The sequence below is a fragment of the Neolamprologus brichardi genome, chromosome 5 (genome assembly GCF_056152115.1).
Source record: "Neolamprologus brichardi isolate AB-2024 chromosome 5, ASM5615211v1, whole genome shotgun sequence".
In the NCBI taxonomy this organism is placed as follows: Eukaryota; Metazoa; Chordata; class Actinopteri; order Cichliformes; family Cichlidae; genus Neolamprologus; species Neolamprologus brichardi.
The window spans coordinates 13415182-13432154 of record NC_142108.1 but is presented as its reverse complement, the minus strand read 5'-3'; the positions used below and the strand labels follow the sequence as shown (position 1 = coordinate 13432154).

At 42.9% G+C, this 16973-nt stretch overlaps 2 protein-coding genes across 3 annotated transcripts in view; one reads left to right on the top strand and one right to left on the bottom strand.

Moving 5' to 3' along the window:
• Positions 1 to 890: 890 nt before the first annotated feature.
• LOC102797035 (nuclear receptor subfamily 1 group D member 1-like) lies at positions 891 to 11810 on the bottom strand. Its single transcript, XM_006808785.3, has 8 exons — positions 11153 to 11810; positions 5292 to 5603; positions 5094 to 5182; positions 4831 to 4975; positions 2915 to 3480; positions 2636 to 2821; positions 2332 to 2542; positions 891 to 2237 (listed from the first exon to the last, which is right to left on the bottom strand). The coding sequence occupies exons 1-8, from the start codon at positions 11169 to 11171 to the stop codon at positions 2041 to 2043; spliced, it is 1725 nt and encodes a 574-aa protein (XP_006808848.2). The 5' UTR covers positions 11172 to 11810; the 3' UTR covers positions 891 to 2040.
• Positions 11811 to 14488: 2678 nt separating this feature from the next.
• rargb (retinoic acid receptor, gamma b) overlaps positions 14489 to 16973 on the top strand; it is a 48752-nt gene continuing 46267 nt past the window's right edge. For both annotated transcript variants that reach the window (XM_006808781.3, XM_035915859.2), the window contains exon 1: positions 14489 to 14548. The gene's annotated coding sequence lies outside the window, so the exon portion shown is untranslated. The remainder of the gene's footprint in view (positions 14549 to 16973) is intronic.

Below are 16973 nucleotides of genomic sequence, written 5' to 3'. Positions count from 1 at the left end.
CCAACATGATTTATGGGCATGACTGGAACAAAGCACCCCTAGGGACTATAGGCTCTCCCCGTTGCAGACTTCCAGTATTTCTTTCAGATGGATCAATGACAGTAAAAGTGCAGGTGCGTTCGTAGATAAATAGATGTCACCTTCTGGTTCGTACTAATTTTTCATTTTTTGGCACCAAGGAAAATGTGTACTATTGCTAATTTTTTTCACCTAATACTGTTGGATCTGTGACTGCTATATTCTTATGAGCAGTCACAGCTTCTTTAGTATGTTTGTTTCGAAAATACACGAGTCAGTCAAAAGCCTGTCAGACCTAGAAGTATAATTGAAGCTGTGCTATTGTGATGCATGATTCTGGGTGTGACGCACTTGTCTAAATCATTTCCTTTTAAAACAAGCAATGCCAGTGACTGAGCACATTATGGAGCCTTATTAAAGGCAGAGCTGCAGTTTATGCAACTTGCTCCTAAATGTTTATATCAATGATTTCTCCAGGGCTTTGCCTCGTGTCTGGTAACAAGACTTTACTCATGAAGAACGTTTTGATCCAACTGCCTTGTTAGTCCTACATTTGCATTCATCCTTCACCAGAATCCACTTAATCTCTTTCAGTTTGCTTATCATCTCGTCTCTACAAAAGGTCGCTGTGTTCTCTCAGCGAAGAACAACACCTAGTATTCCCATAAGTCTTTGGAATTACATTCACTTGTTATCACACACACTCAAAAATCAAGTGGTGTTTCTTGTTATTATAAAAGCCCCCAGTGGCTCTCAGACCTGAAGCACGATTGGCTCATTGCATCTGTTGCTAGGCTACGGCTGTATGGTATGTCTCTGCATCGCATTAAGGAAGAAAATGAAAAGAGATGAGAACAAGGAGAAGATGCTATATAACATTATTTAATAATGGTAATCTATGGTGTAACCATAAAACATTTACAAAATATTCACAGGCCGATGCTGTCCGTTGACAATACATTTATTTCAACGCTATATATTCAAATAAAAAGTTTATACTCGGAGCACATCGTTCAGATGCTGCGTCCTGTAGAGAAATCAATCATGTGTGACATCATACAATAATCTCCATACTAATTTCATTTACATATCCAAGAATCTGCAAACAAACACCGGTACAAACCGAGAATAACGCCCCTGTACAAAATTTACAACAGAACATCTTATCATATAAGCCATCAGACATGGTCTAAAATGACCAATAATTTCTCCCTGATCACCGTGTACAAATACATTGCACCTCAGTCTCATTTTCGTAAAAATGGTATACATCTCTCAATCACAAATGGGTGATTTTTTTTCTATAAAGATTCCTCACATGATAACATGATGTGAAAATAGCTTATGTCATTTCAACAGGGCAAACACAAACTGTGTTAAACATTTCTATTGCTATATATATATATATATATATATATATATATATATATATATATATATATATATATATATATATACATACATATATATATATATATTTATTGATTTCAGAGGTTTCTCAATGTATGAAAAGTGCCTTTACATTTGTGGCAGGAATTTACAGTAAGAGATCATTATTGGTGAATGTCTGTCCTTTTTTTTTTCTTCTGGGCAAAAAAGTATGTGCTTCCTTTCCGTTAGCTTTGTGAGATAACAAAACAAAGGTCTGGTGAGGATCAACGGGCTCGCCCTTCTTTTTTTGGTCTTTACATCAAAAACAAACTCCAAGAGGGAGAAGCGACGGTGGTTTGATTTTGTCTTGAAAAACTCAAGGAAGAACTCTACAGTTTTAACAGTTTTCTAGCAGTCCAATTGGAAGCAACTGGAGCACAGATCGGTTTATGTTCATCAGCTTCCACCACCTTCTGCTCTGCCTGCGTTCTTTGCTCATATTTCCCCGGCTCTCTTGGAACATCAGACCTGGGAGATCTGTCAAAATTGCCGTCCATCATGCAGCGGCCAGTGTAGGGAAAGTAGCCACCCAGGCCTGCATATGGAGTAAGGCGGTTCCCAAAGGCAGTTACCCCATTAAGCTGTCTGAACTCAAGGGTCTATGCGGAAAGCTAAAAGCTTGTCAGAGTGTTGGTTATTCAGGGTGCGCAGGTCCGGCAGACGAAGCAGCAACTTTGGGAAGAGCGTGCTGTCGTCCGGGCGGCGACTGGTGATGAGTGAACGCAGAGCTTTTATTAGATTCTCCTGCAATTGCTCTACTGCGCCAACCTCCACTATACCAGAGCGATCTAAAAAAAGAAAAAAGGAGCAAACAAAGTAGAATTAGACATGTGTTTGTGTGAGAAGTATGAGCTTGTATGCACATAGCTGCGTGACTCTTACCAGCAGATACGAGCACGACAGCCATAAAAAGTGCCATCTCATCTGGTTCCAGACCCAAAGATCCTAGCTTCTCACTGAAATCAAACATGGAATCCAATAATGAGCCCATACCAAGGGCTCTCAAGGATGCCAGTGAGTATGTCTGTCCATTGAGGAAGGTCACCGTCCTCTCTTTGGGGTCAAACAGTGAGCAGAACCTCACCATAAGAACCTGTCAGCAAAACAAGAGCAGTTCAGCATCGAGGGAAAAAGAAACGTAAAAAGAAAAGCCCCAAAGACACAAATCGTATTCAAAGAGGCATACCTGGAAAGTACCAGATTTGAGCAGCATGACCTGATCATGCTGGCTGAGAGTCTGGAAGCCTGGGATGCTCTTTGCAAACTCCACCACTTCTTTAACAGCAGGGGTGAAGCACTGGGAGAAAGACTCCCACACCTCCTGACTGGAGCGACTGGCCGGAGCCACAGGACATGAATTGAGTGGGCATGCCTGCAGAAGACAGAGAAAGAGAAGCATTATGGGCTTTTTATTGACTGGGATTTAAAAAGGCTCTCATAGAGTCAAAAGGAGAGGGAGACTCACCAGAACCTTGGCTCCTCCGTTCAGCTTCCAGGGACACTGGTTTTGGTTTGAGGACTCTCTGGCTGGGAAACTGTTTTGATTGGCTGCGTAGCCCTGAGACAACATGTTACCGCTGACAGGACACTGGTTCTGATTGGAGGAGAACGTGTACTTGGCGTTGTCGACGTTTGCGTTGGTAATGCCTTCGCTGCCGGTAGGTGGGACGGGGAAGTTTGGGGGGACGTGGTAGTTAGCTGTCAGGTTCGCCTGCTCCACCTGAACTGCGTGCTGCGTCTGGGCAGTCGCGTGCAACAGGGCAGGCTCCTGCGCCGCGCTGTTCTGGAAAGAGGAAGCGCCAAGGTTGCTGTTGCCAGCAGCCATCTTGAGTGGTTTCTCATTACCGTGGTAAGACTGCATTATGGAGCCGGCTCCTTCACTCGTCTGGTTCTGTGGACTGCACGGCGCGTCGGGAGGAGGTGACACCTCCATTTCCATGGAAGCCGATTCATTGAGACTGTTCATGTAGCTCTGCATCTCATCCAAAAGCCTCTGCTTCTCCCGCTTGGGAATACGCCCAAAACGCACAGCTGAGGACAAAAGCAGACAGAAATGAGCATCTCTGTTAGCATCTTACAGCACTGACACTGACATAGCACACTATGCGTAAAATGTTCACATTCAAACAAATATCCTACATGTGACTCTCAAACTCTAATCTAGATGTATTACTAATCCCAAGATCTCTCATCTGTCTCTGACTATTCTTTCTCCATCACAGCTGTTACACCATACTACAGACCCAGAAGCCTCCATCTTTTCAACCTCCTCTTCAGCCTTTACATTCCTCCCTTCCCCCCACCTCGATGCCCTACCTCCACTGACAGTCCTATTTATAGTACACTGTATGCTACACCACCTCCTCCTCCCCCACGAGTCGTTCTCTTTCTGCCTTTCAGTGAAGCGCAGGCTCTCTCTTTTTTTCCTCTAGAAGTAGGTCACTGGGTCAATACCACCAAATGTGGTGTCATTAGCAGAGTGACACAGTGGGTGATGAGTGGAAAGGTCAGAGGTACGGAAAGGCAGGTGAGAGAGCCGAAAAGACAAAGGGTCGAAGGCGGCTGATCAAAAATCAATTTCATGCTGGCAAGTCGCAGACATCAGCCGAAAACCAGAAAGTGGGTGGAACTACTTTTCCCATGAACACATAATATAAATGTCTCAAATCTGATGAATTAGCAGTTGATTTCTCGCTTCTGGCTTTTTTCGGGGGGGGGGGTCAGCTAAAAATGTTTGCACCAGAAAGAAAAAAAAAACGTGATTTATTATCACCTAGTTTAGCCATCTTCCCCTGGAGATTTAACTCCTGAAGGTGAAAATAACACACACAAGCTGATTACCTGCAATCATGTTTAATATTCAAATTTAAGCAGTGTATGTTTTTGTGATTAACTGGACAGAATAACATTAAATCTCAAATGATTTGAAATGCCCGTGTCGGGAAAGAGTGTACGTGACTGCGAACGGGAAGGGTAATCAACAACTTTGTGCCCCAGTTTCCTAAAATAAACTAGTATTTTTCACAGTTTCTACATGACTGATGACTACTGGGACTCTCCAGCTCCTCTTGCCATTAATCAGAGAGCAGCGCAAGGAGAAAGGGAGGCAGAGGAGGACAAAGACAAGAGGAGGAAATAGTGGAAAGGAGATAAGTAGAATTTTCAACTTTTTGGATGAGGAGTAAGGCAAGTGGCTTTGACAGTGGGATTATGCCTTTGTTGTAAGCTGTGACAGAAATGAATTTGGACTTTGTTTTCACATCTTGTACAAAGCGGATTAAAATGATTCACTGTTTAAGCCAGTGTAAAATACTGATGGGAATAAATCCATCAGAATTTACTTATGTCTAAATATCTTCATGCAATGACATGATCTCTCACCATCTCTGGACATGCCCACGGAGAGACACTTCTTGAAGCGACAGTGCTGGCACCGGTTACGGTTCATGCGCATGATGAGACAGTTTTCATTCTTCACACACATCTTGTAGTGGATATTCTGCTGAATGCTGCGCCTGAAGAAACCCTGCAGAAGGAGGGTAGGAAGAATAGAGGCTGTGAAGGGTGTCTTTTGTGTCATTGTGTTTTTTTGTACACAATGAAAAGGAAAGACGTGACATAATATAACCTTTCTTTGGTCTCACCTTGCAGCCCTCGCAGGCATGCACGCCATAATGGAACCCAGATGCGATGTCCCCACACACCTTACACAGAAGCACCATACCTCCGGTTTCTGTGAAAGAGGAAGTCACAACGGTTGTCAGGTGAAGAAACACAATGAAAAACTGCTGATGGCCAAGGAAAGAGGAGAACAGGGAGGAGGGTGGCGAGCGGGTACTTACTGGTGAACGTGCCAGTGAAGCCACAAGGCCTTTTGGCAACGGTGGGATGGTTGTAGGTCGGTGATGACACCGTCGTAATTTGCGCAGCTGGAGCACTGTTAACTTCGGGAAACTGAAAGACCATTTTCGGGGAAGGTGTTCCTCCCCCTGGCTCCCCTCTTTGCTTCAGGGCTCCGATCTCCTGAAAGGAGACACCCTCCGGGGATGAAGGCTGTGAGTGGGAGGAGGGCGACTGGGTCTGGTATCCACTTGACGGGCTGCCAGGACTCGGACTGGCACTTCCAGACGAGCCAGCGTACAAGATAACACCACCTGAAAGAGCACAGGGGGTCCAAAACTCAGTGCACAGGCACAAACTAGTAGAGAGTTGAAGTGTTGAGCAATCATCTGCTTTCATCTGAGCTTACTTGGCAGACTTTTGCAAACACAGACACAAAACCCTGACCTTGTTGGGACAACAGAAATTTGATCCGATGAACAATTTAGAAAAGAGAAGAAAAAAGAAAGAAAGAAAGAAAGAAAAGTGACAGCTTGAGGAACAACAACTCTGACCTGGATATTTTTGTGCAGTCTTTTCAGTTTTTAATCTGATAAGAATGAGATAAGGGAAAAAATGCCCAAGTCATGCCAAATCATACCTTCTGATGAGTAATGGAAAACTAGGAGAGGTAGTAACTGAAATAGACACAGCATGCAATCTAGTTAAAGATCTTCATCTCTCAACTGTCATAAACTGTCATAAACTATGAATAAAATAGCCTATGATATATCACATCACACACACCAAACCTTCTGGAATAGGGAACACCATTTAATACATCATATCATATCATATTATGACAGTAAGTCACTGTATTTTCACAATGAGAGCCACAGAGAGTTCACAAACAGGCCTTTGTTTAGGGATATCAGATTAAGTTGGAAATGCCCTATTACCTCTAAACACAACACCCAAACCCCTCCGTCACCACCGCCACCCCCGCCCTTTCTTTTGCAGACAGTGTTCCTCCCCGCAAGATGAAAGACTGCCCCTCACGTGCAGGCTGAGCCAGCCAGCTCCCTGCATGCTTGCTTTCAGAACTGAGTCCTTTCTACGCTCCCTCCGCCTTTCCCCCCTCCCTTTTTCTCTTATCCTCCTCCCTTCCTCCCTCCCCTTTCCGGCTCCGGGCCTGCAGACCCATCTATCCGCCAGCCACCTGACCAGGAGCTCACATGGACTCTTGACACAGTTCCCGCCTGGCTCACAAGGCTCTTTGCGCAGTCCCGTGTAGACAACAACAGCAGCAGTGCCATAACAAGCGCTAGGGCAGATCACGTTTGGAGTGGAGAAGGCTTTTAATGCTGTGGCTAGAGATACGGAACGGAACAAGTTAATGAATTCCACTGAGTCACTAGAAACTGCGCAGAGGGCAACAGTCACGTTGTTGCCGGTCACACTTTAACACAATTTCAAAGGCTGACATTGTGCTTTTTGTGTGCGTGTGTTCAGATGAATCAGGCTAGAGGGAGGAAAAACCCACCAAGCAATCTTCCCTACCTTTAAAGCTACCGTAATTGTTTTAATTTATGGTAATATAAGTGAGTGATTATCTCTTCAAATAATTTAAAGAATTTCTGGATTTACGCTTACTTTGGTACACCCCCCCTTGAACCACTTGTTCATTTTTTATCAGATCACTGTGTCAAGTATCCGAGAAGAGCTGCCAACTGTAACATTTCCTGCACGCACAATTCTTCACCCAGAAACTGCATCAGATATTCTCACATTATGATTGCGATCATACCTTGTGGGTCAGTATCAAGCTACTTGTAATGTATCGGGTCTGTGAATATACCACCCAACAGGTTAATGTAGTCAAAGTCAAAAATGCCTGCTCTGTGTGTGGCAGCGTTATCCAAAGCGGTGTAAATATAATTAGAACGCCTGCTCTGTAATTCTGTGCACATTTCCTCTCAAGGACCTGGAATCATTTGAGAAAAGTGTGCCCTGTCTCTTTTGCTTTCTCTTCTTGAGAAAACACGTGCTGGATTGCTGTTTAGCTCTAAGTGCCTCCTTAATTCCACCGCTTACACGTGTCAACACTGACTGCTCCAACAGGGTATGTGTATATGTGTGTGTGGGGTGGCAGCTCTGGGCAGGCGGTTACTTCCCTGCGCACACAAATGTTGCTTGTTAAGTTTTTCTGCATGATGTGTGAGAGAGGTAGTTTTCTGGGCATGTGGCTCACCTGCGGAGGGCAGGGTGACACGCTGCAGACACACTGGCTCTTCCACACCCACTTTCTACGCTCAGAAGTCACAACCCCGCCCGGCTCGTCGAGTAGAAAAACATTCCATATTCTGAATGCTTGTAACGATTTCCTGGAATATGGCTTGACTGGGCTATGGAATGAGCTCTGGGAATGTCACCCCCGCTGTGCTCAGGCACAGGTTACAACATGTGACTTGCGGATACACATAGAGCCACAAGAACTACGGAATAAACAATACAACCGCCTCCTCTTTTTTTTTTTCTTTCTTTTTTTTTTGCCAGTCCTCTCTGACTTCCCATCTCGTGTGTTCCCTCCCCCTGGGCATGCACGGACGCCCGTAGGAAATGTGGAAATCATGCTCCATCTGCAACTTGACTGTCCTCTGTCATGTGAACGTTTACCTCTGTGCATGGGCAGTAAGCCTCCCTCCACGTGCAACTACTGGCTTCGTGTCATATGCTCATTTATGAAACGTTTGTCATGGAGGATAGTTCTTAGAAGGAACAGCGGGCAGGTTTTTTTTCACATTAGAAACACTTGAGAAGATTTTTTTTAACATAATGGAAGAGGCTGACCCAATTTGAACTTTGTTTAAGAAGTTCTCAAGTTCAAAGGATTACATGTAGATCCTCGGGGCTGAGCAATGCAAATGTAGCCTAGAAAAAAGCATTTATTCTCAGAGGCTTTTAATGTGAAATGTGAAATCTTTGTGGGGTTGTTTTTTTTTTTTTTTAATCTAACACAATGAATCTGGTTTCATTTTCCTGCTAGTGCCCAACATATGCATTCATCTGCTTAAACATGTTGCATTTTTTTGTAAGTTGGTCAATAATCACGCTTTGAGATCAAGGAGAGCAAAACTCCATGAAGACTACAGGGTTCATGAGAGCTGGTCATGAACAGCTGCAGTGTTTCTCTGCATTCATTCTCATCACAGAGTCATACCTTTAACCATTCCTATTGCAGATTATTACTGCTACTGATTAGCTTAGTCATTCAACTACTGCACCCACAATCTTTCTGGTACTTTTTCAGTTGAAAGGAGTGAGGTTGAACACGTCACGGCACCCTGAAGCGGGTTGATACCATGACATTATATCCCAATTACACGATGAACACTTATTAAAGTACTCATCTTCCATTTGACTGCTGTGAAACTGAATATGGGCAGCATGGTGGTGCCATGGTTGCCTCACAGCAAGAAGGCCCTGGGTCTGAATCCACCGGCCAGCTGTGGCCTTTCTGTTTGGAGTTTGCATTTTCACCTCTTGCCTGCTTGGGTTCTCACATGTGCTGCAGCTCCCTCCCACCATGCAAAGACATGTACGTGAGGTTAACTGGAGAGTCTAGGTTTACTGATTTTGTGAGCATGAATGGTTATCTGTCTCTGAGTGTTAGAATTACTATAGAATGGCAACCTGTGCAGGCTGCACCCCACCTCTCACCTCCCTCCGTGTGACAGGTGGGATAGGCTCCAACCCAACCATGACCCTGAATTGGATAAGCGGAAGAAAATGGATGGATGGACTGAAAATCATCCAGAAAGGTTGACTAGGTACTATTGATAGACAGCTTTAAAATAAATATCCATATAATATTGAAACAATGTGAAAGGAAGTCAGAACAGGTTTTGTTGTGTCATCTGATTTAACTGTAACCCTTAGAAATAAATAACCTTTCACATGCTTTGGCCTTTCTATTGCAGAAAGGGTTTATGTGCTGTTATTACCAACAACATCCCATCAAAGCACCAATCTAAACAACTTTACTTATTCTGAATGAAAAGAAAAACAATCAACAGTCCATGTTGAAGTGACCTTTTTATCATTTCATTGACAACATTGTAAAAGTTAGCCTTAGTTCATGTGACAACTGCTCAGTGCCCCTATGATAATTACTTCAGTCTGGTATTTATCGTCTTATTTTGTTACATTACACCGCCCAAATAGAAATACCAGAGTGTAATTGAAACGGCTTGGCCTTGTCACCCAAAAAACTAGTTGATGCTGGCAAATGTAGGTTAATATGTTCTTTCACATCCCACGTCCTGTGATAGGCTACCCCCCAAAAAAGGACGCTCCTTTTAATTACTTATGAACATTTCAAATCAGCTATAGTAACTAATATGAGACAGAAGGCTGGTTAAACCCCTCTGACCCACTGACCAATCTACCAACGAATAAAGAGGAATCCCCGTGTGAGCTGAGCGCGCGCACAGTGCGCGCGACAGAGAGGAACAACCGTGAGAGGAGCAGTGTACTTGGAATCATGCGCGGCACGTGGATACTGAGGCTGTGTACACGTGCTGTCAGCTCGAGGCGGGGTGGCTGCGTATTAAAAATCAGGTGCATGATTCGCAACATCACGAACGGGTTTTTTTGTGTGTTGTTTTTTACCCAGGGTGCACGGCCATGGCCACAGTCGACCAAGGACCTATACCCGTGATGTTTAGATTTAAATTATATTGTGAGATCTGGGTGCAGCGTGAAGTTGCTGTAATGGTTTAAAGCGTTATATCAATAGAGCGTCACTGCTTTATTGCTTTTTATCTATCTGTTCGCCTATAACAATGGCGCTCTCAGCCAGTGAGCCACGGACTAAATAGGAGGCGGTTTAACTCTTATCGATTTCATGAGTCAGATATGATCTGTTCATTCATCATCAGCTCTCGCTACATTTAGATCGAGATTCAGGGGCTGGCAGAACTACATGTTTACTCCAAGCGCGGCTCTTGGAGGCTGTGTGGAAGGAGAATTTGGCACAGATTTCATGTTTGTGGAGCAGTGGGCGTGACTCCTCGCTGACATCGCCTCCTCACTTGTGTTTGGGGGAAAGTGCCACGATTGTGACCAGCAAACTTCTAATGAATCACATGTTTGTTAGTTGACAACCTTCCATTGGGTGAAAACACCCAGAAGTGGTTTTGGGAGCAAGAACTTTAAGATCCAAAAAAACGCGGACGCAACGCGGGTGGGTCAGCACGTTATTGTTCCTTATCTGTCTGCCTCTAATGGTGGGGCGACCAAACGTGGGCAAGGCTGTGGGATGACAACGTGCCCGGTCAAGGGGCGTTCAGGGTCGCGCTTCACGTGAGTTTGTTTACATGCAGAGAATCGGAAGTCCGCCGCAAAGACTGGAGGAGAGGACTTCCCTCTCCGAGCTCAGCTCACTCACTCAAAATCCTCAGACTTGCGCAGCCCAGAAGCACCTGGCAACACGCCAGAGATTGCACAGCTGAATTACAGTCATAGGCGAGAGTACAGTGCACAGAAACTCCAACTGCCTATAGCTTAAATAGTTTTCTGGATATCACACATTCATATAGAAGGAGCATAAGATGCAATTAAACTGGATACAAATCCCAAAGCATCAGACATGTCCAATAACTGCAGTGATCTGACATGACTCAAACAGACAATTAAAAAAAATAAAAATTATAATAATTAAATGGCAGTAAAACTTTATATATTACTTAAATATTAGCAATATTTGATCTAATGCAGCTCACTGGCATCTGTGCTCACCTGCACCATTACCCTCAAAGTAAACCTGACAGCGCTGCTTGCCAGCAGCTTTCAGCACCGACCACACAATTTAAAGCTTACTTACCACCAGGACTGTTTTCCATGTTTCCCAGTCGATCGGTGTTGTTCGTTTGTTCCGTATTACAGTAGGCGTTTACTGCTGAACTGACTGCCGCTTCTTGTCACCGAGGAGTTTTGTTGATACAGGTGAAAGAGTCATGAACTGCCAGGGCATGTAGAGTGTATCCCAAAGCTCAGACCAAAAGCAGCGTGCACAGGGCATTGGGGTTCCTGAGAAAACCCGGCCAGCCCCCAAAAAGAAGAGGAAATAATAATAAAAGTAATAAAGAAACTATTTAAAAGCAATTCAGATCAGGTCTCTTATTGATCCCGATGTTCTCCCGAGGTGAACAGACGCACGGGGAAGCACGACTGTCTGTCTGTACACAGTGATGTCAGATGGATCTCTGTGTAAAAGGGTGTTCTCTGAATTACAGTGGTCCCAACGCGTTCAGCTGCTTGCCATGTACAGTCACCGTGAAAACATGATCACAGTGGAAGTAGTTTAAACACTCCCACACTCATCAATAAGCAACACGCGTCCGAAAATAACCAGCACGTTTTCAGGTGCTTGAGAAATGTGACCATTTTTTTTCTTCCCTCCCTGCTCTCCTTTTGTGTGTCCCTCCTGTTTGTTGGTGTGCATCAGGGATGTCTCTCTCTCTCTCTCTCTCTTCTCTTCCTCCCTCTCTGTGTCACGCTCTCTGACAACATTTCACCCCCACTCCTCCCTCCACACCCCCCACTCTTCTTTACTCTTTCTCACTTTCTCATTGGCCGAGAGCCCCGCGTGGAGACGGCACATCGGGCTCGTTCGACACTGGAATGCTGGTTAAAGCTCTGCAGCATGTGCGCGTTGCATGTGAGCTCGCGCTGCCCTACTGACACACATTTTATGCTAATGAGCTGCCTGGGCTCGGCGATAAGAGGGTGAAGCGAGGAAGAGACTGCGAAAGAGGAAAAGAGGTCTCACTCGGGCATCGTCTTCAGACCTCAGGATGAGACTCAAATTTGTTTTCGCCGAGGTTGCCGCACATACAAGGATTTGGTTCCGGGATTTGGTGGTGCAGTGTAGAAAATTAAGATGTCACTGTGTAATTCTTTGAGAATTAAACGGATTCTCAGTCTTGAAATTACGATACAGTTATATTTAGCCACTAATACTTACAAGAAGATCCACTAAAACAAGGGTGTAACTTCACGTATTTTACAGGAAAGAAGTATGTATACTGTACGCAGTGTTACGTAGTATGGAATTTTCAGGTATTTTACAAGAAACCAGGCGTATATATAATGCAAGTTTAAGTAGTGCACAAGTAATTTTACTTTACAGGTCTATACATTAGAACAAGGGCTGACAGTTCATTAAGTATCCAAGTAACTTTTAAAGGAAAGAAAGACAAAGTAATTATACTGCAAGCTATTTGAAGTAGGGTGTAACTTTTAGGTATTTTACAGGAAAGAATAAGTAATTATATTGTAAGTAATGTTAAGAAGTGCATGCCTAATTTTACTTACAGGTAGACAAGGGGAATAGCAATTCAAATTCATACTGCAAGCAATTTTAAGTAGGGTGTAACTTCAAGTATTTTACATAAAAACTAGACAAAATATACTGTAAGTATTTTTACTTAAGAATTTTTGGGTTAATATAGTTACATTGCAATTTCAGGTGAAATACACTGAAATTATATAATTGTAGTGAAATTACACCCTTACACATGGGCCATATTATACGGTGCTATCAATGTGCACAAAGAAAATACTGGCAGGTAGATTATATACATATAAGACGATCTATTACAGACTGGATATTGTATTACATAATGTATACAAACAAACTTATTACAGTGTACAGCAGGGTTAACACAAACCTCACACAGATCAGATATAACAACCAATTTATATGAAGTGCAGTGTAATAAGCTAGTGAAACAGCATAATGTGCATGGAGTTGGCTGTGATGTTGAGCATGGGTAAAATCCAGTAATTGTGGATTTGAAGCAGAATGCAATAACCGTCTTGGAATAACGAAGAATAAATGTAAGCTGTTGATAAGGATGGTGGTAGTGGGAAACAGGCTGTTTCTGTGTTTGGTTGCCGTGGTATGGGAGATCCGTAGTGCCAGCTGGAGTGGAGGAGTTTTAAAAGCTTGTTTCCAGGGTGTGAAGTGAAGGATATGTGATGATGCTCACTGCCCACTTCCTGGTTTTTTGAGTACAAGTCCTAAAGGATGAAGAGAAGGGAGCAGCTCACACTTCCTTCCTGTTAGCTGTAGTTGTAATTTTTTCTTTGTATATTTCTACACTGTTTTGTGGCTGCACTGAATAAGACCCTGATTGAGATGCACAAGACAGATTCAATGACTGCAGTGTAGAAGTGGATCAGCAGCACCTGTATGCAATGTAAATAGAATAGAATATTGGGGTAACAACTTTAAGTTTTAATGGAAAGGAGAAGCAAATGTGCATTTGTTAATGCTTGTATTTATCTAACACTATTACTTAGTTTTTACATTACTTTAAAGGGATCCTCATTTGTTGTTGTTTTGGTCAGTAACATTTAAGATAATTAATGAACCTGTCATTATTTTTGATTTGCATGAAATCCATATCGAGAGCATCTTCTTAGATCACCAAGAGCCTGTAATTATCTGCTTTAGCAGCCCACCTCACTCGTCGAGCAGCTAAGTTAAAATAAACACAATCTAAGCAACTGAGAAAAAAAAATCAAATATAATTCTGCAACAAACACAGCAACTCATTATTACAGAACATGGCCACTCAGAATTAACTAAATCACTGTTATCACCTTGTACACGTTTGAGTGGCTTTAATGCCCGTGTTAGTTTCAGAATCAGAATACATTTATAATCCCTAAGAAAATTCTGTGGGTTACAGTTGCTCCAAGACAATAACAGTAAGAGACTGAAATAAGTAAATAATACAATATATTACAAAATTTACAAAATATAAGAAATAGCTCTGCTAAATAACGTTTTTATATATGTAGCTGTATTAATTGCTTATAAATGCAGCCGCATGTTGCAACAGATTAAAATATAAATATTAGGTGAGAAATAAAATAATAATAATAGAAAAAACCCCAAACCAATATTCAGCTTTAGTCCACGTGCTTTTAAGTGTAGTCAAAGCTGCTCGAGCTGAGAGCACGTTTTCTACCCATAGAACAGCGCCGCGTGTTCTCAGTCGAGCGGTGGTGGTCTTCGCGCGATAGACGATCTTCGCTGGAGAAGCGCCGGCACGTGCTTGAAGGGCGGCGCTCACCGTGACTCCCGCCGCCCCCCTTCCCGCTCCCCCTGCTGCCCCCTCCTCCCCGTCACGTTTCCTTTCTTTGTGGAGATTGTGTTTGCCAGAAGCCAAAGTATCGCCGGAGATTGGCTGGGACACAGCGAATGTAGGTCAGGAGCTGCTTGTGCAAACACGAGCCACGCAAAATAGCTCAAATGTGACTAAAACCGACGTGTCCTAGCGCTCAATAGACGCCGTGTGGCCGCTGCTGATAGGCAAACGGCGAATTAAATTTAGGTCACGTAGCTTGGGCTCGGGGTTGGGGCTGGGTGTGATGTGCTTATTCAGAACCCTTTTCTCATTACAGAAAGGTGAGCTGAATCGTAAAACTCTACGGTGTACTTGTGGGGAATTAGGCTATGGGGTCACAGGGATATAAAACTCATCACCTGCCGTTTGGATATCAGCTTGTGTCGGTTTCAGTTATGATATTAACTTGTTATTCAGCCCCCATCATGGCTCCATTTGCGTCTTTATCCACACACGAGCTTTGTCTCTGTCTGCTGTTATGCGTCAACTAAATGCTCAAACGGAAGTGAGTCAGTAAGGTGAGAAAGGCATTGTCCGAAGTAACTCTAATTTATCAGTTTGTTTAACATCTATAGATATTTTCTTGTATAACAAAAAACAAACAAACAAACAAAAAAAAACCAGATAAAATACCGTCCTTACATCTACCTTTGGACTATATTGAAAAGTCCTCATCATGTTTAAAAGCGTTGCCTGCAACATATATAATAATATAATTTTGAAGGAGTTCAATTTGTCTATACATATACATATATATATGTATGTATGTATGTATGTATATATATATATATATATATATATATATATATATATATATATATGTGTGTGTGTGTGTCCCCTACTTCATTACATCTGCAATAAGCAACAACAATAATAATAGTACAACAATAAGCATCTAATTTCTTGGGTTGCTTCTATTGAGAGGGAGCTTAAAACCTGCAGTAGTAGTGCAATACGCAATTAAACAGCGCCACCGTGTGGTTAAAATCCTGGCAGGTCCTTCTGACGAAGTGGACCGATGTGGGTCTTGCCTTTGTCCCCACAAAGAATCAGGTCACCGCTATGTAGCATAAGATAAAAGTGAAAATGTGTCAGAGATGGGAAAGCTGTTTGTATATTATTAGGGAATCTATTTTTAAAACTTGCACTTTAGAAAGAAAACTAGTTCATCTTTTGGGGTTTTTGGGTCACCCAATTGTCAATCAGCTATACAGAGTATAATAATGCCAGACCAAAAAAAGAAAAACAACCATCAACTCCCCTCAACTCCCCCGTCAGACCCGTGGTTTTAAAATATGTTTTAATATAATTTGTTTCCCTCAAGGTGGCAGTGCTAGCTTACGTGAGTAAGTCCACTAAAGTATTTTCAGCAGTTAATCCTGGCCATTTTATCTACCTTTCTAACTCCCTCTAAGTTTTAAATTGATGAAATACTATCTATCAGCCTAAGCTGCCCTCGCACTGAACATACTTGAGGTACTGGAGGTATTTGTATATAGCAGAAATGCAAGAAGAACTAAATTTGGGATGCAGTACATTAGCATTAGGGCTCTAATTAGAGTTATAGAGAGGGTAATAAATAATAAAAAAAGCATTCAAGCTGTGTAAATCTCTTTGTATTGTCTGCATGCAATATGGAGAGGCCCCGTGTGTTAGAGGGTTGTCGAAACAGACAGTACTGCATTTACAGTTTGAGTGGTATGTTTTTACTGCTGCAGGTGACTCCCGGGGGAATGAATACAGCTGTGCCTGGGGCTGTCATCCATCACCCATTGCTTCCTCTGTGACAGTTCATTCAGTTATATCAGCCCTTTCTTATAGTGTCATATTCAGGTACGTTTCAAGCTTGAATGAAAATGCAGGAATTATTTTCCCACTGAATTTACCCAGTTTACACAACTGTGTCGACACTGTGGAGATGCTACAGCGTTGCCCCTTTCTTGCATGTATTTTGTGTGGATTTGAGTAGTAAGTCAAGGAGCTGTGAGTACAGTCAGGAAAAAGAAAGTCTTCATAGGACTCTGCAGCCTTGTGAAAATCAAAGTACACCCTGTGATCAGTAGCTTGCAGAACCATCTTTAGCAGCGATAATTTGAAGTGATCATTTTCAGTCTCTCACATCATTGTGGAGAAATTTTGGCCCAGAGTCTTTACAGCATTGCTTCATTTCATTGAGGTTTGCTAAAATTTGTTTCTGCACAGCTCTCTTAAGGTACCGCCACAGAATTCATCATCCTGAGGTCTGGCAACGGTTTGAGTCTTTTCTTTTTCAGCCATTCTGTTGTAGATTTGCTGCTGTGCTTGGGATCATTTTCCTTTTGCAATGGCCCAGGTCTGGCCAAGCTTCAGCTTTTTTACAGATGACCTCACAGTTGACTCTGTAATACTTTTGACATACAGTTCATGGCAACTCAGTGACTGCAAGTTGCCTGTGTCTGCAGTAAAGGCTCAAATCATCAACCCCCCACCACCGTGCTTGACTGTTGCTATGAGGTGTTTGTGCCG

What these genes read in the sequence shown, in the direction of transcription:
- LOC102797035 (XM_006808785.3), bottom strand. An exon ending in ATGCCTGCGAGGGCTGCAAG is followed by an intron (nt 4,976 to 5,093) that starts GTGAGACCAAAG and finishes CTCCTTCTGCAG; the next exon opens with GGTTTCTTCAGGCGCAGCAT. An exon ending in ACGGAGGAGCCAAGGTTCTG is followed by an intron (nt 2,822 to 2,914) that starts GTGAGTCTCCCT and finishes TGTCTTCTGCAG; the next exon opens with GCATGCCCACTCAATTCATG.